Source organism: Meriones unguiculatus, chromosome X, assembly GCF_030254825.1.
Source record: "Meriones unguiculatus strain TT.TT164.6M chromosome X, Bangor_MerUng_6.1, whole genome shotgun sequence".
In the NCBI taxonomy this organism is placed as follows: Eukaryota; Metazoa; Chordata; class Mammalia; order Rodentia; family Muridae; genus Meriones; species Meriones unguiculatus.
The window spans coordinates 25,419,636-25,442,506 of record NC_083369.1 but is presented as its reverse complement, the minus strand read 5'-3'; the positions used below and the strand labels follow the sequence as shown (position 1 = coordinate 25,442,506).

The window sequence follows — 22,871 nt, the reverse complement described above, 5'->3', positions numbered from 1 at the left end:
CCATGGGACTACCAGCACAATTGAGGGAGTATTGTCTGTTTGAATTAGGAAGCCACAGTTCAGGTCTTCAGTTTACCCAGTCCTTACATCAGAAGGCAAGGGCCTGGCCTTGGAGTATGCAAACAATTTCTGTTCTAAGTAAAGCTTCTAAGCTTACGCCTAAATACTGACAATGTCGCTAAGGTTTGTAGGGAAAGGGCAAAGAGTATCTTGTCTTCTCATTACTTTCATTAGAGAGTTGATGAGAGTGAACTTAGTTTATTGTCATAAAATAACAAGCTACCCCCTCTACTAGTCAGTCCTCACCAGTCCTTTCCTGTCTCCCCATTCCCAAAATTGTCTTAACTACTGAAGTGGGGATTCGATTGCAGTATTGCCAATTCATTCAGCACTTCTGGCTTGGTTGGCCTGTGTTCACATCTTTAAAATCTGCGTCTCTCCCCAAATTCTTCCTTCCCTGTGGCTTTATCTGGATCCTTTATGTATTTGAGCTTTAGTTACAGAGATTTTTACTCATGTTATATAATTGTCAGCTCCTGGGTCGCAGAGTAGCCGAATTCAGCTTTGTGTTGGTCAAACAGCTTTCGTATGGCACTGATGTAAAGTTCACTGTACTTTTCCACTGTCTCATTGTCGGGATCACTGATTTTGGGGACTGGAATGGGTTCTCCAACTACAGAGGAAGAACAGAGACAAGTGTCAGAGTCCCTAGCACAACAACACTACCCACATCTTAATAGGGGTGCACATTCCAACAGTATCTGTGGCTGTTCCCCTCCATTCATTCTTTCCCTTGCTCCAGGTATGTCCTGACATTCATTCTCTGGTCACTTAAGTCTTACCAATGCTCCAGAGAATAAAAGCAAGCATAGGAAAGAGCTGAATGAATTTAAATAATTCATTTAATAGTTAATCCATTTAATAATTTAAATAATTATTTAAATAATAATGTTCCTATGACATCTGGTGAGCTCTATCCCACCCATGAATGGCAGCAAGTATTATCTGTTTGGTTGACCTTTCCACACTGCTTTCAGCTGCACCTTCTGTAATTTCTTTAGTGTACCCTGGTTGTGATCCAGATTGCCTTGGGATTGATGGATGACTTGGGGTGAGAGGCCAAAAACTTGAGCACCCTTGAAAAAGTAAGAAAGCTCACCAACAGTGGTAATTGGATGTTTGAAAGGAACAAAGCCCCAGGATTTCTGAGTGAAGCCCCTGCCATGGAAGGTACAGAAATTTATGCCGAAGAGCTTTTTGCCAGTTTTCTGGAAGTGTTTTTGGAAAAACCTTAGCCATGTGCCTTCAGGAAAGATTGTGTGGTTGAAAACCTCATTCTCACCAAAGGAGTAAGAAGGGACAAGGTATGATCTGCAAAGAGAAGGAGAGCAGTATGAGCTCTTCATTGAGCAAAATCTCCCCCAGCAACACTCTGAAGTGGAAAACGTCCCCAACCTCCCAACAACATGACCAGATTTCAAGCACCCATATATCACCAGCTTCATGTTTCATTCCTGCCATACCACTTCCTCCAATGGAACCTCAGTATTGCTGCAGCACCTTAGACCATGACAGCAAGAAGTAAGCTCAGGATTTAGCACCTTTGTCCAGCATCCAACATGATACCCGCAAACTGCACATGTATACATGCCACTTCTCTCTTCAAAGTCCTCCCAGAGCTTCTCACTGCAGCTCTCACTGCTTAGCAGGAGATCAGTGTCTTAGAACTTGGCCAGCTTCCCCACTACTTAACCTTATAAAGTGTGCCAAGGCCTCTCCTCTCTGCCTTCTCTTTATGTAGCAAATTCCATTTTGCCTCTCAGTACTCTGTTCTAACCACATCTCCTTAAAGAAATCTTTGGTCACCCTCATTTCCCACTGTGGGTTTGTTATCCCTCAGCTAATTTTTCCCCCTGTTCTGCTTTCCCACCTTCATGCCCAGCCTTGTAGTCACCTCCTTACCTGTCTGTCCAATCAAAAGTGAAAATCTGGGCAGTTCTCTTTGAATCCCTAGGGTCTGGTCTGGTGTGGTACTGCATATATCATATTTTTTATTGAATGCATGGGTTTTCCCTTTTGTTTGTTTGTTTTTTGTGTTGTTTTTGAGGTGCTGGGAATTCAACCCAGAGACGTGTACATGTCAAGTAAGCACTTTATCACTAAGATGAACCCCAGATCTTTAAACATTTTTTAATTGGAGACAGGATCTTGTCAAATTGTCCAGGCTCGTTTTGAACTTGTAGTCTTCCTTCTTCAGAATATAGAGTGGAATGGATTACGGGCATGTGACACAATGCCTAGCTCTTTTCCCATTTTTGTCTGATTGGCAATTCCTACTCATATTTTAACTTTAGCATAGTTCAGATGTCATTCTCCAATGAAACCTCTAGTCTTTGCCAAAGTCTTTCCATAAATTGATGATTTCATGGCACTTTGCATATTTCTCCTTTATTTTCATTTACCCAACAAATTTCCACTGAGTTCTTTTTATGTGATAGCACTGTTTTAGGTCATGTGGATACACCAGTGAATACAAAAGATGAGAAAAATGTCCACACTCATGGTGTTTATTGGGAATGAAGGAGGAGGCAATGGAGAGACTAGTGAGGACTGAAGTCAGGGAAGTGGCTGAAGACCAGATTCTTCAAAATCTTTTGCTCTGTGTGGCATAGGAGTCATTGGAGCATTTTGAGACATGATATAACTTGACTCATGGTTTACCAGGATCATGTTAGCTACAACTGGGACTAGAATCTTGGAGATGAAGGAAGCAGGGACAGAAGCAAAGGAGAAGCTCCAAGGATGTTTAGACCTATGGGATGGTAGTTGGGATGCTAAGTAGCTAGATTCTACATATGTTTTGTTATGATATGTGAATGGATTTGTAATCTACATTAGATTTGTAATCTACATTGGGAGCCTTCAAGTACTGTCGATCATTTATTCCTGTATTCTGATGTCCTGTACTAAGCCTGATACACACTAGGTTTTTGATAGCTGCTGAAAACACTCTGGGGTTATCATCTGAGCACTCAGCCAGTGCCATCATTCCCTTTGGGTGGTTCTTAGGGCCTCCCAGGGAATGAGTAAATACAGAACAAAGCTGCTTTTTCCCAGAGCCCCAGATTAATGAACCTGCTTCTACTCTTTCTCCCCCAGTTTCAAGATCCAAAAGTGCTCACCCAAATGTCTGGAGTTCCAAATATCCCCAAGGCATAATGTGAAGGATAAAAGGAAGTAATCAGGGTAAAGAGGAGGTATCTATCAGGTTTCCTAGAGTGTGTGCCATTTTGGGTAGAGCTACAGAGGTTCCAAGTAATGTGATAAGAGAGTCCCCAAACCTAGTGACCCACCCTGTCTTCAGTGCCAGCTTCACAAAACCTTTACGACTTTTTAGGTAGAGTATGGAGACTCCTGGGCTGGTCAAGATGGCTTCATTAGCTCCGCCCACCACAATGATCACAGCATTGCCTGAGCCTCTCTGGGTCAGCTTATACTTCAGGGACAATTCACTCACTGGACATATACCTGTGAAACCAAAAAGTCAAGTAGTGGGTAGAATGAACTTGGGTGCCTGGGTGTAGGAGAAGGCTTCCTTCAGGTTCTTCCTGCTGGAGGCCCTTTATCACCTTCTGTCTTTGGTCTCTTGTCTTGAGTTAACCCTAACTGGAGAATGTATCCTTAGTAGCAGCTGCATGCTTGCCTTGGTAGGACTGCAGGCTTCTACAGTCAGGGTTATACTGATTTTCTTTGTCTGCTTCCATTCATAGTCTCCTGTCCTATAGACAGACAGTCTTTAGCTTCCCCCTTCCCATTTCTACCCATAGACTGTAGAGTTGTCTTTCTCTCTGAGCAGGCTGAGCTCTAGAAAACCTCCAGAGGCATTTCCTCTGGTGGTAATCAAGCTAGCCACCACAAACTAGTGTGCTCCTCCCCGAAAATCAAGCTGCCAAAAGGATCCTTTCACTAGGATTTTAGGTGATCAGACAGATCAAGCCAAACTGAAATGTAGATGAACAATGGAATGTGGATAGTATCCTGTTCAGTGAAAACCACAGATGTTCATCACTTTGAAATTCCATTTTTTCAGAATTTGCATCCAAGGTCTAGCCATCAACAGAAACCCTAGCTACATGGCCATATCAACCTAAGAGGAGAGCTGAAATATCCTCTGGGATTCCCCTCAAGATAAATGTATCTTACCTTTTAGTTTGCCTTCACTTGTTTTCTGATGTCCAGAAAGATGAATATTCATCCAGGGAGAAGGAAATCTGATACAATGTCCTGGTATTAAGCCTGGCACTGGGAAGTTGTCCTGGATTCTGATAGATGATTGTCCTTTATCCTTGGCATCTTAAGCAAGGATCAAGGGGCTCCCAGGAGACACAGGACATGGACCAAGACTGTATGTACTAATTGGTATGAGAGACTTTACAGTGTCTTTAAGGTGCCTTGAAATGAGAGCTTACATAGAGGCACGCGCGCGCGCGCGCGCTCGCGCGCGCACACACACACACACACACACACACACACACACTATGAATGCCTGTAACTTCTCCTGCTGCCCAACAAAAATGCCTCTCACAATTTGTGCAGAATCTGATAATTGGGCACATACTCCTGATACTGGTTGAATGCTTTTAGAAAATAAATCAAGTAGTCTATCACAGAATGACTATCAGAGCTTATTGAGGGTAGACACCTTGAGTTGAATTTCAGAACAAGATGATTGATTGTACTCACCATTGGACATCACATAATCTCGTACAAATGGGAACCAGAAGATCCCTTCCAATGTTGCTAAATAGGGAGTTATAGAAGGGAACAACTTGGAAAAGCCAGTGGCCTCAGTACCAAAGTTGATGAAGGCACCAAAAGACAGAATACCATGGGGATGGTTGATAATGATGTAGTTGTGTTTGGGAGAAAGGTCATGAGTCTTCACCAGCTGTTAGAGGAAGATTGAGGGAGACTGATCAGGAAGAAGGATGAAAGCATCCATAAAGTCAGAGCCCAGCTGATAGTCTCCATATCCTTAAGATGTTATTGTCATAGAGATTCCCGGGGATTATGGTGCTAAGAGATGCTGACCTGGGTTTGCCACTGTGAAAAAAGGTATTGCTCATCTGTCTCCTCACTTGCAAATCTATTTTGGGTTTCTGTTCTACATTATACTGCTATGCCTTCACCTTCACTGATGGCCATTGGAGCCCTTGAAAACATGGATCTCAACAGAAAGCGGGAATTCAAGCAATAAGGAGCAAGGGCATCCAGAAGAAAAATGGGCATGAAAAGGAAAGGTTACCTTTACTGGGAAGTAGCTTTGGAAATACTTCCAGAGGGTCCAGTTTCGTACCCAATCTGAACGCCTACCATCTGTGGACAGAGAAAAAGAGAAGGGTACGTGGGCCATTGCCAGTCCCTCTACCCCTCCCAGAGGTGAAAAGTTTGGCCTATGCTTCTCAAGTTTTAGAAGCTGCCTCCCTCTTATATCTCAGATGTTCTGGGTCCAACTACTAAACAGAGAACTAGAAAGGTGACAGGGAGACAACCTACTCAGAGATCCCAGTCTCTTAAAGCTTCATGAAGCCCATCAGAGACCTTTGTTCCATCTTCTCATCTCTTTATCTACCTCCCTCTTCCATGTTCCCATGACTCCCCCCTTAGCACAGACACAACCACAATTCTACTCACTTCTCTTACCTTGAGTGTGGGTTTTCCAATCATAGGCAAGCCAGGCAAAGCAGAGAATAGTCAAGGGCCATAATTTACCGAACAGGATGGAATAGGGTATACCGAAGAAGGAAATACATCCTGAGGAGACACAACCCACATATGCCCTTCAGTTACTCTCAAGGCTTGATATGCCTCTCACAGCCTCATCTCATCTCTACACTAAGGGATCACGCAAGGCTGATACGGGGACCTTTTTTTCCTTTTCCCCTCAGCCATTGCCTATCTCTTGCTCTAGATCAGACTGCTGTCTGTGTCCTCCTGATGTCTGAGATCTTGTTCAAGGAAGCTGCAGAAACATAAAGTCCTCAGAGTACTTCTTCAGCTGGGGTCAAAAAGCAAAACTGCTCGGCAAAAGGAAAAAGAAGCACATTGGGCTGGTGCCTGATTATCTTCAGTCTGGTGGTTCAGAAAGTTCCTTCTAGAAGGTTGGTTTTCTTGCTTTGTTGAACTGATAAACCTATACTATCTTCTGAGGGTAGGGACCTGTTTGCAGTGTCCAGGCTGTCTGATATTAAGAAGAAAATGTAGATTAGAAACTGCTTCATTGTATTTTATTTTGTCTCCAATCATAGGGTTGTTCAGAATGGGGAAATGTGTCTCTGCTAGCAAAGAGACATGGCACACTACAAGAAGCAAACATGTGATGGCTTGTTCCATCCAAGGCTTGTTCATGATAGACAAGAGCTCGACCAAAGAACTACATCCTCAGTAATGGGCTCCACTTTAAATAAGCATGTAGTCTTAGGACACTTGCTTTGAGTACCTCCAGAGTGCAGCTCCCTGAGGCCCTTATGTTGTCAAGACATCAACACAGGTTAGGATTAGTGACACACATGCCTCTAATCAAACACTTGGGAGGCAAAGGCAGGCAGATATCTGTGAGTTTGAAGCCAACCTGGTCTATACTGTAAATTCAAAGAGAGCCATAGCTGCACAGTGAGACCCTGTCTTGAATCAATTAACTAGTCAACCAAACAACAAACAAACAAAAACAAACACCAACACAGCAATGGTGTTTTTGAGATGGCATCTTGGGGCTACTTAGTCCGGTGCTGAGCATCCGGTATGAAGAGAAGAGGGTTTTTACTGGTGTAAAACCAGTGCTGCTAGCAGCCCTGGGTACAGCCTTTCCACAGCTCTTTTAAAAGTCCATGCGGTGCAGATTCTCTAAGCCTCCTCTGACTCCTGCAGCAGTTCGCTGTTGGTGTCCCTTTCCACAGTAAGTGGGGCGCTCTCCAGAACATGCCAATCTCTCCGAGATTGACTCTAACCTTACGGCTTTGTGAAGTTCCCTATTTGACTTTGCTGTTTAAGCTAGAAACACCAGTGCACCATCTAACTCTTATGATAGTTATTCTCTAGCTTTCTCCAGTCTCCAGTACCTTGTAGATGCTAGCAGACCATACCTGTAGGTCACCACCCTCTTCTGACCACAAATGTGGGATTTAAGGAGGTAGCAGGGCTAGTGTGGTAGTACGTACTTGTGATCTTAGCTGCTGGGAGGCAAAAGTAGGAGGTTCGGGAGTTTAAGGACATCTTTGGATACATCATGAATTTGAGGTGAGCCTGAGCTACATAAGACTCTATCTCAAGAAGAGAGAGCAAGAGAGTGAAATCTAGAGAGTGATAAAACAGAGAGTTCATGTGCACGTGTGACACTTCCAATGACACTAGGTCACGGTTCCAAGATCTTCTCTTTGTGTTCCAATTAGGCATTTTAGAGGGGATTATCAAGGAAGACTCTTAGATGTATATTCTCCTAATTCAGTTCACACACTAAAGGTGACCAAGCCACTGAAACAGATGCGCTGTGTGCTTAATCTTCAACCTAATTTTTGTTTCCTACTAGGCTATGATGCTCACCATCTTTCTATCTGCTTGTTTATTTGCCTTCTGTGCATCCTCTTTTTTGTGCTAGCGGGATTGAACCTAGGATCTCAGAAATGCTAGGCAAGCATCCTACTACTGAGCTACATCTAAGTCCCTTGTTATTTATCTATTTATCTATTTATTTATTTTTATTTTGAAGGCACATCTTGTTAAATTACTTAGGCTGGTCTAGAACTTGTTCGGAATCCTAGGTAATTCTTGATCATGGGACCCTTCCACCTCAGACTCCTTGGTAGCTAGCATTACAGGCCTATACCATCATACAGGGCCTCTGTGTGTTTTCTTGAATGAAGTGTATATTCAATTATTTTGTCCATTAGTCCTCTTTTTTTGTTGTCATTGAGACAGAGTCTCATAAAGCCCCAGAGTGCCCTCAAACTGGCTATGTATCCAAGGATGACCCTTAACTTCATATTTTCCCGTCTCTATCACCCAAGCACAAGATTGCAGGGATTTACCAGTTTGCCCACTTTTTGTTCACTTCCAATCTGTTTTTATATTGTCTTATTACGGATTCTGGACATTCGTCAACATTTTGCATACAAGTACTTTGTCTGTGGAAGTACTTCCTTCCAGTCATTGCTTTCCTCTTAACAAGGGTTTGCATAGTGTAAAGCTTTTTGTTTTAGTGAAGCATAATTTGCTAGACAGTTTTCCCTTTACGGATTCCTTTTACAGTACTTCTTTAAAATATGTGTATGTGTGTGTGTGTGTGTGTGTGTGTGTGTGTGTGTGTGTATGTGTACACATGGCAACAACTTTCAGGAATTCTCTAACCATGAGGGTACACTCCCAGCTATGTTTGTTTTTATTTTTAAAATAAAACCTCTTTAAGTTGACCAAGCTAGCCTAGAATTCATTCTGTAGCCTAGGCAAGCTTTGAACTGGGATCCTCCTGCCTCATCCTCCAGAATGGATGCGATTATAGGCCTGCACCATCAGGCCCAGCCCAGTCCCATGTTTTCTCCTACAAACTGATAACTTTCTGTTTCACATTTAGATCTATGACCCATTTCAAGTTGTTTTTCCCACATGTGCACTGTGGCACATACACACAGGTATACACACACATGTAAAATGTAATAAAATTAATAAAAAGACAGTGATTGTATATCACCGTTCTGTGATTTTTTTTTTTTTACCTCCATGACTTTTTCTGTCTTTATTTTTTAGTAGACAAAAGCTTTTACAGCTGGACATGGTGTTATTCCCCTTTCATTTCAGCACTTGGGAAGCAGAGGCAGGCAGATCTCAGTGAGTTTGAGGCCAACCTGGTCTACAGACTGAGTTCCAGGACAGCCAGGGCTCTAGAGAGAGAGACCCTGTCTCAAGAAACAAGCAAGCAAGCAAGCAAACACACAAAGCTTTTCTAAAACTCTGAATTCTGTCTCCCTCATCTGTACGAGGGATTGAAGATAGGGCCTCACATATGCTATGCCAACACTGTACCACTGAGCTATGCCCTCTGGCTGAAAGTCTGAACCTTCCAAAAATGGCTCATCTCTTGCTAAGAGCTGGAGCATCCCTCCTGCAGTTAAAAATGTGATTTACAGCTACCTTTCAGCCCATTCTAACGCAAACAAAACAGAATCTGTGCAAAACTGGTAGAGGCAAGATTTTTCAGTCTTCTTACTTTGTAGAATGGTGGTGACATCAACCACATTTCTTTTGATATGAGACTTTTGGTAGCCTCTGATGGGCATGGCCACTGGTAGTTCCCACACCTCAGCTAAATCAGGATCCATAGGCCCCGACTTGCACAGTCTTCAGATCAAGAAAGGCATGTGCAAACAGCAGTAGTTAACATGCAATAGTGTTGTGAACCAGCAACAGCTGTCCTGCAGCGTCCAAATATCCTGCATAGAGTCCAGGTGCAGGTAGGTCACAGAGAGTGCAGGAGTGCCAGGTGACCAACTCTGTCAGTGGTATGAGTACACATCTGGGTTTGGGGTTAACAACCTCTCTGGTTTGGGGCAGAGAGGGAAGCAGTCCCTGGGCTACTGCAATGGTATACATGCCTCCTGGAAGGCTTCACATTATCTCTTATTTCCAACCACATTTTGTTGGAAACTTTAGAGTTTTCTCCAGATTAGATTATGTCCTCTACTAACAGATAATTCCCCATCCTTTTCAGTTTAGAGGGTTTTTAAATTTTCTTTTCCTTTACAAATTACCTTAGCTAAGAATTTCAGTACTCTACTGAATAGGAATGATAAGAGTAGAAAAAGAATCATCTCATTGTTCATCAAGTGTGATTGTAGCTGTGGGCTCTTTATATGTGGCCTTCATGATGCAGAGATACATTCCTTTTATGTTCAATTTGGTGAGAAGTTTTACCTTGAATGAATATTGAATTTTCCAAAGTTTGGTTTCTGTATTTTTGAGACAACCATGTGATTGTTTTGTTAGTGTTTTGACTACCACTTACTGACTCTAACATGTTGAAGATGTACATATTCACATCGACGGCATAAATTTCACTTGACCATGGTGAATATTTTTTTGTGTGTGCTATTGGCTTTGGTTGCCTCCATGCTCTGCTCATTGGAGATATGGCCTTCTACTTTCCCTGTAGTATTCTTTCATGCTATGAGAGTACTGATTACTTTGTAAAATGAGTTGGACATCTTCTCCTCTTGGCTTTTTGGGAAGAGGTTAAGAAATGTTAAACTGTGTGGTTGTGGTGCACACCCTTAGTCCCAGAACTTGGGAGACAGAGGCAGTTGGGTCTGTGTGAGTTCAAGGCCATCCTGGTCTACAGAGTAAGTTCTAGGAGAGCCAGGGCCACACAGAGAAACCCTGTCTAAAAAAACCAAAAAGAAAAGAAAAAAGGAAAGTTGATGTTAACACTTCTTTAAAAGTTTGGTAGAGTGAGTATATACTGTGTGTGTCTTTCTGCTTCTGGGACAGCTCACTCAGGATGATCCTTTCCAGGTCCCAACATTTACCTGCAAATTTCATGATTTTCTTGTTTTTCATTGCTGAGTAATACTCCATTGTGTAGATGTACCACAATTTCTGTATCCATTCTTCAGTTGAGGGGCATCTGGGTTGTTTCCAGCTTCTGGCTATTACAAATAAAGCTGCTACAAACATGGTTGAGCAAATGTCCTTATTGTGTACTTGAGCCTCTTTTGGATATATGCCTAGGAGTAGTATAGCTGAATCTTGAGGAAGCACTATTCCTTGTTGTCTGAGAAAGCACCAGATTGATTTCCAGAGTGGTTGTACAAGTTTACATTCCCACCAGCAGTGGAGGAGGGTTCCCCTTTCTCCACAGCCTCTCCAGCATGTGTTGTCACTTGAGGATTTGATCTTGGCCATATAATATAGGATAAACCTACTAAAATCCTTATGCCTAAAGAAACTAATCAAGAGGGAGGACTCTGGCTAAAATGCTCAATCCCCACTCCGAAAGGCAAAGAGAATGGACACCAGAAGAAGAAGAAGAAAACAGGAAACAAGTTAGGAGCCTCCCACAGAGGGCCTCTGAAAGGCTCTTCCCTGCAGACTATCAAAGCAGATGTTGAGACTTATGGCCAAACTGTTGGGCAGAGTGCAGGGAATATTATGAAAGAAGTGGGAAATAATAGTAAGAGCTCGCGAGGACAGGAGGTCCATAAGGAGAACAACAGAACCAAAAAATTTGAGCCCAGGGTACCAGGCATGGAGATAATCTAGAACCCCTGCACAGATATAGCTCATGGCAGTTCAGTGTCCAAGTGGGTTCCATAGTAATGGGAACAGAGACTGCTTCTGACATGAACTGATTGGCCTGCTCTTTGATCACCTCCCGCTGAGGGGGGAGCAGCCTTACCAGGCCATAGAGAAAAGCAATGCAGCCACTCCTGATGAGACCTGATAGACTAGGATCAGAAGGAAGAAAAAGAAACCCTCCCCTACCAGTGGACTTGGGGAGGGGAGTATGAGGAGAAGGGGGAGGAGAAGAGGGGTTGGGAGGGGAGGAGGGAGGGAACTAGAGGGGGGATACAAATTAAAGTATAATTAAAAATTAAAAAAGAATAAAAAATGTTTGGTAGAATTGAGTGACAGTGCTATCTCTTCGTGGGCTTTGATTTATTGAGAGGTTTTTGGTTACTGACTCAATCTATACTCAGTCAATGTATATGCACATTTTCTGATTGATATGTTTATATTTCTGTTCTTCTGTGATTCATACTTGCTAGGTTGTATATATCTAGAGATTTAGCCACTTCATTTAGGTTATACACTTTGTTTGTATGAGACTTTTCATAGCAGCCCCTTGAGATATTCTCTCTTTCTCTGGTAGTCATTTTAATGTCTCTTCTTCAATTTTTTTTATTTCATTTAATATGCTCTTTTTTATTGGTTTATCAGCTAATAATTTGCTAATTTTATTTTTATCTGCAAGAGACCAACTTTTGCTTTGGTTGACAAGTTCATTTTGTTTATGTGCTGGTCTCTGTTATTCTTTCTTTGTGTTATCGTCAGTGAACCTAGTTTGTTCTGATTCCAGTTCCCTTGAAGTATAAACTTATATTACTTGTTATTTGAGATCTTTATTTTTTCTAAACAAAAAGCACCTAAAGGTAAGTGCTTATCAACATAATCTTATTTTTAGATTTGTAAGTATTTGATTTGAGGAAGTATTTAGTAGTGTTTAAATTTCTACTTTCTGTTGCTTATTTTGACCCTTCCTTTTTTTCTTTCTCCCTACCTCCTCCCCTTCTGTCTGCCTGTGTCCTCCTCCCTCCTCTCTCTCTCTCTCTCTCTCAGGATCTCATTGTATAGTCAGTCTAGACTGGCCTTGACCTAGCCATCCTCCTACTTCACAGCCTGCTGAGTGCCTAAAAAACAAGCAAACAAAAAGTACAAGCACATAAATAGGCAATAAATTTCTAAGGATTTTCTCTGGGTAATCATGCTATCTGCAAATGTTTTACTATCTTGTCACACTAGCTAGAACTTTTAATGTGTTGATACAAGTACCTGGAGGTGCTTTTCCCAGTCTTAGAGATAGTGTTCTGTCTTTGATCAAGTGTAGAGATGTTAGCTGTGGTGTATTCTGTACTTTTTTTTTTTAACCTATGGATTCACAATGTTCCTGGCTATTTTTAATCTTGCTCTGTGTGTGTTTATGTGTGTGTGTATGTGTGTGCGCGTTAGGCATGCATGTGTATACATATTTTCAAATGTGCAGCTGCAGGTGTGTGGGCGCACATGGAGGCCCAATATTGGTGTCAGCTGTCTTCCTTGATAGGCTGTAGGGTTTCTCTCTGAACCCAACGGTGTCTAGTCTAGTTTGACAGTGTACTCCAGGGATTTCCAGTCTCTGCTTCCCAAGTGTTAGGACCTCAGGCGATTGACACACCTGCCTGGCTCTAATGTAGATTCTGAGGATCCAGACTTCCATCCCCATTACTGTGCAGCGAGTACTTTATCCACAAGGCCCTCTCCCTAGCAGCTTTGTCTTACTTTGAAAAAAAACTTTTTTTTTTTTTTTGTTTGAGACTATAATTCAACTGTCTTCAACTCCTGAGTTAGAATAACGGCCTCCCTTGAATCAGTTACCGATTTCTACCAGTTCTAATATCATTCCAATGATTCTGCTCCCCACTTTCAGGCTATCACCTGATCTAAGTCACCATTTTCTCTCTAGGCAAGGACCAGTTTCTTTGAAATCAACTATTGGCTTTCACTTGGATCTGGGTGTAATCAGTACAGTGCGGTTAAATTTGGTTCTGTCATTGAGCAGCACATAACAAGAACATGTAACCAAAAGGCATGCCTGTGGCTTTGTGAGCACTTATTGGCTCTCACTTTACTATAAATATAGAAAGTTAAAGAGAACCCATGGCCTGGGAATGCTGGGGTAGGCCTATAATTGCAGCACTGGGAAGGCAGAGGCAGAGTCCACATATGTGTTGAGAAAGTGTCCATTATGAAAGAAGTCCAGCCTTCTAAGTGTGGTCTGAAGGGGCCATTTTTGACCCAGTCTCTGGTTTCTTTATTGTACAATGTTTTAGGCCCTTCAGCCTCTTCTGATATTGAGCTGCAGGGCTTCTGTGCAGGCTGCTTTCTTTGCCTGGCAGGCTGTTTCCTCAGATGTTTGCCTGGATGGCTCCTAACCACTTTTCAGATCTCAAGATAAATGTCTTATGTTCAAAAAGTTGAGCTTACCTTTGAAATTTCTCATTTTCCTAAATAAATAAATCTCTCCTGCTCATCCTCCTCCCTCCATCTCCATTGCTACTGATACACCCTAGGAACTGATTTCCTCTAGTCTCCACAGTGGCCTTTTGTCTTTTTTTTTTTTTTTTTTTTTTTTTTTTTTTTTTTTTTTTTTTTTTTTAGCTGCCGGTGTCCCCTTCCAGTCATTTCTGGAGCTACTCGTCAGCATTTTGAAATGCACATTTCCATGTTTGCCTTTTCCAAAAGCCATCAATAGTCTTCCATTGCCAAGCAAAGCAAGTCTCAACAAATTTACTCAGCTCTCTCCTGACTTGACCCAAGTATTCCCTAGCCCTGTCTGATAGTATCTGTCCTCACACTTCCTATGTTTCTCAAAGTGTAGTCCTCTCACCCCTTGTAGGGACACCAGATGATCTGAGGTGGTGGTGTATGGATGGATGATTTTTTTGAACAGACAATGACTAAAAATGACTTCAGGGTACTGTTATAAAGATTTCAGTTAAAATAAATTATTTAGACTACAGAAACATTTCATTTAACAAAAGTATTATGTTAAGTAGTGTAGATGATATACACAGCTGTGGAAAGAACCAAAGTAGAAGAATCAGGTGCCCAACCACCAAAATCCTTTTCTTATTCAGCCTTCAACTTACCACATCATTCCACATTTATATGTTTTCTGTTCTTTTATTTTGATTACCTTTTCCCTAACTTTCTGCCTACCAAATTTCTTTCATCCTTCAAGGCTTACTTTAAAGATATTTCCTTGATGATATCTTTGATAATTCCCCCAGAAGAATTAAGAGTTTCTTTCTCTGCACACTTGCAACATAATGCTTGTGCCTTTATCATGTTTGCTTGTGTAATTAGTACCAACCACATCTGTCTGGCTCTCTCCCCATTAGACCGCTCTTAGCACATTGTCAGGCATGGGGCAATGGCTTATGATAAACTATTGCTACACAGAGCTGTATACTATCAATTGGATTTCCAAAGTCTCCAAGTGGCAGGTGAAAGTTAACAGGATGAGAAATACCAGTGACCTTATTCTCAACAAGGAAAAGCCTTCTGCTGGGCTTTTTGTGTGTGGAAGGCTATAGTGACTAGCTGCTCAGAGGATTAGCTGAACACCCTTCTGTGTGGAAACATTTGCTTCAGGGAAATGGCCAAAGTCTGAGTGTTAGTGGTTGGCTAACTGGCTCTCAGAAAGCCAAGAATATAGTTGTATTATCCAAAAGAATTTTCTGTGCTTATTTAGATTATTTGTTGGAACTAAAGCAATGATAAATGCTCCTTGTTGGAGTAGAAGTGAATAAAATGATTGAACAAGCATTGACTGAGCCTACCTCTTAGGACATCTTTGTGCTAAAAGGAGGAGATTGTTGGGGACAGGAAGAGAAAGGGACTAAATATGGAAGTGGAAATAAGTATGATCTGAGATGGTGAGTGCTGAAGAGTGATTACGAAACACAGTGCTATTTGACATTCATTGTGCATTGTCTCAGTTAATCTTCTCACTGCCTTGGGAGGTAATGACTTATTATTTTATTATAATAATAACTTAATAACTTATTACCCTCACTTTACAGAGGAAGAAATGAAGGCTCTGAGACGACATGTATCTTCATGCCAAGACTTGAGAAAAGAGATTACATTTGCTGGGTCTCTATTAAGTGTCTGACACCTATTATGTGACAAGAGCTATTTCAAGTACTTCTTTCCCTGTGTTAACACATATCAATACACACAGTAAACAAAGTTCCTTTCTTCCAGAGTCTCTCAGCCTTGTATGGAAGATAACCTCCCAAGATGAACTTCAGTTGGTAGAGAAAGTAAGCAAGGAAAAGCTTGAGAAAAGTCATGGAAACAGTAATGTCCAGGGTCTTTGAGTACCATTCTATCCTGCTGAAGTGCATGAAGGAGTCATAGAATGAGTTGTTCCTGGGAAGAAAGCTGTAGAGATGAGCCCTGATGCTAGAGGGGCAGGCAAAGATATCAAGAAGAGGAATGGTAAAGATCCCATTCATTTCAGGAAGAGTTTGGCATGACTGGGAAAACATAAGAAACTGTAGTCAGAGAGTTGGGTGAAGGTGATCCATGATTCATGTGACTGGGAATGGAAATCTGAACAGTGCTATAGTGTCTTCAACCAATCTGAAAGCTGCCATGGAAGAAAAAGTATGATGACACCTGTCTGTCATTCTAGCACTTGGAAAGCTGGTTTTTAGAGTGTCTCAAAATAAAACACAAAAGAAAAAGAAAGGGGGTAAAGATACCATGGAAATTGAGTTTTGATCCCAGTGCAGTTAATTGGATGTAGAAATGCTAGGGCATACTGTAGGATATCTTGCCTGGTCCTGCAGGGATGCATCAAATATGCTCAATTTTCTAGGACCCTATTATCATTCTTCTTGAAGGTGCAGTGAAATCAGAGTTTCAGTTGCCCATGTTTGAAGCACTTGTCATGCCTCTGTGGATCAAATGGCAAGGCTGACATATGTTAAGAGGCAGTACCGTGATCTGAAAGTATGCCTGAAAGTTCAAGCGTTGGAAAGTAGATAGATGTAAAGGTTTTAAAGAGATGGGACCTTTCAATTGGATTAATGTTCTTTCTGGATCAGGCTCCTGATAAAGTCGAGTTTTGCTTTCTCTTGTTCCTCTCTTTCTTGCATACTCTCTCACCCATCCATTTTTCTACCAGGGAATGACACAGGACAGCCCTTTCCTGGTGTTGGCACCTTGATATTAGGTGTCTAGTCTCCAGTACCATAGACAAAATACTGTTATGCATGAGTTGCTCAGACTGTGGTATTTTGCCAAAGCAACAGAAAATAAAGACAGATGGGACGATGTAGCTCCAAATGATGTCAGTTTCTATAATAAAAATGAAGAAAAATTAACATGGGTTGAGTATTTTCTCATCTTGTTGCTTTGTAGAACAGCCATAAGATTCAGGAAGTACGCACTTTTTCTATGGTAAATGAAGGACTGGCTGACTTGCCTGAGGTCACATAGAAATTGACAGTCCTCCGTGCACAGGAACTTGTAGCAAGTAAGTGGCAGAAATGACCTGTCTGACATCAAAGACTATCTCCTTTTTTTGTAGTATCAAAAACCAGAAGAAGGCAAGCACCCACACAAAAAGGATGGATAAAGGAAGGGAAAAATATAGAGTTAATGGTTTCTATCAAGGAACATGAAATCTAGGAAGATGGTATATTTAATGTCAAGTCTGCTTCTATGAAAAAATGAAAGAATCAGCTCTCACTCTCATGGAGCTCATTAGGCAGAGAGGGAAAACTGGGGCCTGCACACAGTAAAGTTCTGTAATAATTTAATGAATAAAGGGTAGTGGGTTCTGGTAAAACAGTGTATACCTTAATAACTTACTTTTTATAACATCTTTGTTTTGAGATAAGGTCTTGCTATACAGTCTTGGCTGGAATTCACCATGTAGCCCAGGCTAAACTCAAAGTCATGGCTCAATAACAGTCCAAATTCTGGGATTACAGGCTTAAGAGGCCATGTGTGCATGAATCGCAACCTTTTGGAATATATTGATTTTTTGATGGCACGCCTTTTAACTTCAACACTCTCCAGAAAACCATAGTGGAAAAAGAGGGTTTCACTGATCCTTGTTTCAAAGTTATTTCAACTTCTATAACTAAAGTAGAACATTGGGTTTTTTTTTGTTGTTGTTTTTTGTTTTTGTTTTTTTTAATGTAAGAGATGTTACCCAATTTAGTCTTGAAAAGTGCCCTAGGTCTTCAGAACTGGCACAGTCTAGAAAGCATTAAGGAGAAGATACGGGTCAAGTAATTTTCCTAAGGAAAAGGTGTCCATTGACAGTGTTGGAAGAACCTTCAGCATCCAGTCAGGGAAGTAGGCAGAGCAGAAGTGAAGGGGTATTCCCCATAACTCCATGGGTAGATTGCTTTCAATACAAACTTCATACAGGTAGATGAGCTGATGAGGGTCAGAGTCAAACAGAGAAAATGCTCAAGGAGGCCCAAGGTACTAAACTTGTACATCATCAAGCTGGCCACTGAAAACTATTATTTTTGAACAGAAAAGGGTTATGGTCAGTTTGTTTTATTTTTATTTTTTATTATTTTTTATTTTATTTTTTGATGGGACAACTAATATAGCTCACTGCAGTGCATTAGGCCTTGAGTTTAATCCCCAAGACTGGGGGTAAAAAGACTTGTTGAGCATGCAGTATAATAGATGGAATAGGATGGAGACTAGAAACTAGAGGACCAGAACTATTATAGTTCTGAGAGTTGGCAATGCCAAGCCCAAAAAGAGACACATAGAGAGCAAGCCTCAGAGGTCTGCCAGAGCTACCATCTTTCCTAACTCATCTTCTTATCTGTTCTTCTTACTTCTTCCTACTTATACCTCTGCCTTTTTCTTCCCACTTTTTCCTGTAGTCTCTCTTTCCTCAATATAACATCCAGCAGCAATCGGTAACTGACTATGATTCTGAATGTCATTCAGTGAGAATAAGCAAGCAGGCTCAGAGCATGATAGAAGGAATAAAGAAAAAAGAGAAAGAGGATGCATGCAGAGGATTTCCTGTGGACACAGCTAAGGGGATGATGAGACTAAGCTTTAGAGAGTTCCCAGATTTGGCCAAAGTCACACAGTGAACTGTAACCCCACTCTAAAGTACTCTGGGACTCATGACCTGAGCACATCATACTAGTCTGCTTCCCTTTCTAACCTTCTCAATCTGCTGTAAGATTTTCTTTACCTGGCACCCTCATATTTCTTTCTCGTGGCTCTTTCACTTATCACAGTCCACATTAAAGTGTAGTTATTTGTGTGTCTGCCAAGCTCTGGCACATAAAATGTGTACAGTGGCTGAACAGTTTGTTTCTGTTGGTTGAGAGCAAAGAGCTTTTAATCAGATCATTGTTAGAGTCTCAGCAAAGGCAGCTCAAGGTCTTATAATGAATATTTTCTATAACTGTTGATGAATAGAACTGAACATGTTTGGTACCTCTGTGGCCATTATGCTCCATTGAATAATTGATTTGGTTGTCTGCAATACCTAGGATTCTTGAAATTCTTATCATAATCACTAAAGAACAGAAACACAATGTTATACAAATGGAATGATAATCAGTCTAAAACAAGTCAAGAGAGAGGGCCAAGAAATACTTGAAGATATGCTCAGTATCATTAGTCATCATGAACATGCAAATCAAAACCATGGTGAAATTTCACTTCACACCCATTAAGATGGTAAAAGAAAAAATCCAGAAGCTATTGGTGATGATACAAAGAAATCCAACCCCTTGTGCACTGCTGTGAGAAAAGTAAAATGGTGCGGCCACTGTGCAAATCAGGCTGGCAGTTCTTCAAAACATTCCAAATATAATTGTCATACAGCCCATAAATTTCATATATATATATATATATATATATATACATATATATGTATATACCCTAAAGATTAGAAAACAGGGTTTCAAAGATGTTGTTAAACACTCATGCTTGAAACAGCATTATTTCTAATAGCCAAGAGGGAGAATTAATGCTCATTAATAGATGAATGAGTACACTAAATGTAATCTATTCATAAATGTGATATTTGATTTTAGAAGGAAGGAAATTCTGCCATATGCTGCCATATGAATAAACATTCATAACCTTATGGTATGTTAAGTAAGCTAGTGACAAAAGTGATTACGGCACAATTGTCTTGAATAGGAAAGTTTATATGAATAGAAATTAGAATGGTGGTTTCCAAAGAAGGGACTTAGGAATTCAGGGTTTTATGGGTAAGAAGCTGAAAAATTCTGAACGTGGCTTAAAACACTATAAAACAGTACAGTTGATGATGCAACTGAATTGATGCTTAAGACAAGGAAATTTGTTCTTTCTATAATTTATTATAATGAAACCCCTTTAATAATGAAGACACAATAAATCAACTTATTTTTATGTGTTTTCACTGGTGACACAATTGTGTCATTATGTGTCACAAGTGTTCCCATTCTACTCCTCTGGACTCTTTCAGGGTAGCTCACTGGGAGCCAGTGAGTTTTAGTGGGGAGGAGGATGCTGTCCCCAGCCTTCTTGATTACCTACATAAGGTGTCACCTGATAGCCCCTTTACCTTAGTCCTGCTGGAAGACAGTGCCCTTCGAAAGGGGAAAAAATAGATAAAGAAAAAGAAACCCTGAGAATTGTCTTCTGGGAGCAAAAGAAAACCATTGTACTGAAAATAGCTGCCAGAGTAGCCAGAACAATCTGAGCATGTGTGTTCAAGCACCGTACCAAGGAGACCTCAAGTCTGAAGTACCCACTCACAGAACTCTCCCCATCTCATTTGTTTTCATGGCGCTGGGATTGGAGATGGTGCTTTACACTGAGCCATACCTGGTGCCTGCAGCTCTTCGGCTCTTTCTCTCCTTTCCCTTCTCTTTTAGCCCCCTCTTTCCTCACCCTTTCTGGGATCTAGACTTGAAATGGTGGCTGTCACCTCAACAACCATGTCTCTTTTGACCTTCCTCTCTGTCCCTTATTTTTCTACTGGAGGGGAAGAACTCATCCAAGGGGGGGGGGTCTTTTTGAAGAAGTTAAAATAAAATGCAAAGGAAAACAGAAAGTATGAAAACAAAAACAAAAATTTTCCCGAAAAATAACTTATTTTTTCCTTTTATCCTTTCTCCTCCTCCCTCCCTGTATCTCCCTCCATCCCTCCTTCCTTTATTGCTGAGAAAGGGTCTCACTTCACAGATCAGGTTGGCTTGGAACTCAGTAGTCACTTCATACCCCAGGCTAGCCTTGAACTCATAACATTCCTTCTGCCTAGGCCTCCTGAGTGATGGAATTACAGGTGTGAACTACTAGGCCTGCCTGATTTTAACTTCCTTTTATTTAAAAAATATTTCTCTATTATCATCACTATTATTTGCATATGTACATGATGTGTGATGTGTGAGAGTGTGGGGGCACATGTGCCACGTTGTGTGTGTAGAGGTCAGAAGACAACTTGAAGGAGTTGTTTATTGCCTTCAGCTGTGGGTTTTGGGGACTGAAGTCAGTCTTGTTCAGTAGGAGCTTTTACCTGTTGAGAAAAATCTCACCAGGTTTAATTTATTTTCCTTTCTTTTTCTTCTTTTTGTTTGTTTGTTTGGTTTTATTTTGTATGGCTTTTTTTTTTTTTGGTTTTTTGTATTTTTTTTTTTTGAGACAAGTTTTCTCTGTGTAACAGCTCTGGCTGTTCTGGAATTCACTTTGTCGACCAGGGTGGCCTTGAACACACAGAAATCCATCTGCCTCTGTATCCAGAGTACTGGGATTAAAGGCGTGCACCACCAGGACCAGTCTTAATTTCTTTTTCTTGACATAGCTAAAGTTAAACAGATGATGAGCACAGCATGATTTGATTTTAATGAAGCTTAGAAAGTCTGTATCTTCTGGGGGCTACGGATCCCCTCTGGCAGTCTAATGAAGTGTATAAACCTTTTCTTTGAATAATATTTTTAAATGGCTCAGCAAAACACTCAGCATACAAAGGCAGGCCACTATATTAAAACGCCATTATCACATTCCTCACAATATGATATGGTAGCATACATGTGTCTTGCTCTATTCATTAAGAAACCAGCTTTGACAGCAGTTCTAATAACTACTGAAATTTTGAAGCCATCATCAGCATAAGCACAATTTTGAGATGCTTTAACAAACAACTCCTTCAGTGAAATGCAAATCTCTTCCCTGTCTGCTACTGACAAAACCGCAGGTGCTGTTATCACATCTAAGGCTTCTCGCCTACATTCACCATTGAAGGAACGAACACATATAGGTCATATAGTCTGCTGCGGCTTGGCACCACCTATTTCCTATTTCCTACCCATCTCATCCTTCAAGATGCTCTTACTTCTCCCCGCCCAGTTTCTACGCTTGCCACTCCAGCTGACTTCCCAGGAAGCCTTGACTTCCGGCTTGATTCTAGGAGCTCCTTAGCCCAACGCTGGTCACTGAGTGCCGAAAAATTCTGATGTCGCTCACACAACCCTCAGATTTTACAAAATTCACCTGCAACATTCTTATAGTAGAGAAATCACCTTAGATTTTTCTAGTAATACCAACTACCACTCTGTCCCGTTCTTAAATATGATTCTTTTCAGATAATTTGTAGAGGACAACTCTTGAGACTGGGATAATATTTAAACCAGAGCAGTTATAGCTTCATTCCTATCCTCTGGTCCACCTCCAGAGGGATACAGGGACCCAAGAAGGTGCTGGCACCAGAGCTTCCCTCATGGGGGATGCCTGGCCTCTTTCTGGGCATGTTCCCTGGCATTTGAGGGTTACTCACCTAAAATTGCATAGACTGGAATCCACTGAGATACAGCAAATACTCGGAGAGCTTCCTGCAGATCTAGTTGGGAGAGAAAGGCCATAGTCTCAGTGCTTTCCAGCTGTGGCGGAAAGCTCAACCAGAAGCAATGAGCCACTTAGATGGAGCTGATGTCAAATGCTTGGCTCTTATCTCTTATCATCAGAGCTGGTTAGCCACTGAGCTTTTATCAGATTTGACTGAACCTTTCCTCCAGTTTTCCTGGCCCGCCCCAACTTCCTACACACAGAAGGTTGTACATTAGACTAATATATGTACCACTAGTTTTGATGAGAAAGCAGTGGCCTTGGATAGCGTTAGCTGTTGGGTGGTCTCTGACTAACTAGTGCAAGAGAAAAGAATGGCTTTGTCCACCTTACTTAGAGGCTCTACAAAGAAGCTTGCTGCTAATCGGACCTGCTTTAGAAAAGGGATCTAGAGGCCACACTTGCTTCCGCGCTAGTGGCTACTCTGGCTCCTTCAGCTGTGGGCCACTCAGCCCAATAGAGCTCGTGTCCAACATGCATATCTGGGCTTCTCCAATTCTTTTGTGTGCCTCTGTTCCCAGGGGTTCTGAATCAGTAGCCAGACCCCACATGGCAAACAGGAAAAACACTGCTGTCAGGTTCCAGACACCTTCCCTCCCCTCCTCACGACTATTCCCTCCTGAAATTAATCAATTTCTCCCACACTATTTGAAAATTAGTGTTGG

At 41.4% G+C, this 22,871-nt stretch overlaps 1 protein-coding gene across 1 annotated transcript; it reads right to left on the bottom strand.

Moving 5' to 3' along the window:
• On the bottom strand, nt 1-22,298 carry Dgat2l6 (diacylglycerol O-acyltransferase 2 like 6). Its single transcript, XM_060374393.1, has 7 exons — nt 22,139-22,298; nt 5,704-5,814; nt 5,306-5,376; nt 4,744-4,948; nt 3,354-3,528; nt 1,160-1,371; nt 1-673 (listed from the first exon to the last, which is right to left on the bottom strand). The coding sequence occupies exons 1-7, from the start codon at nt 22,221-22,223 to the stop codon at nt 519-521; spliced, it is 1,014 nt and encodes a 337-aa protein (XP_060230376.1). The 5' UTR covers nt 22,224-22,298; the 3' UTR covers nt 1-518.
• Nucleotides 22,299-22,871: the final 573 nt, after the last annotated feature.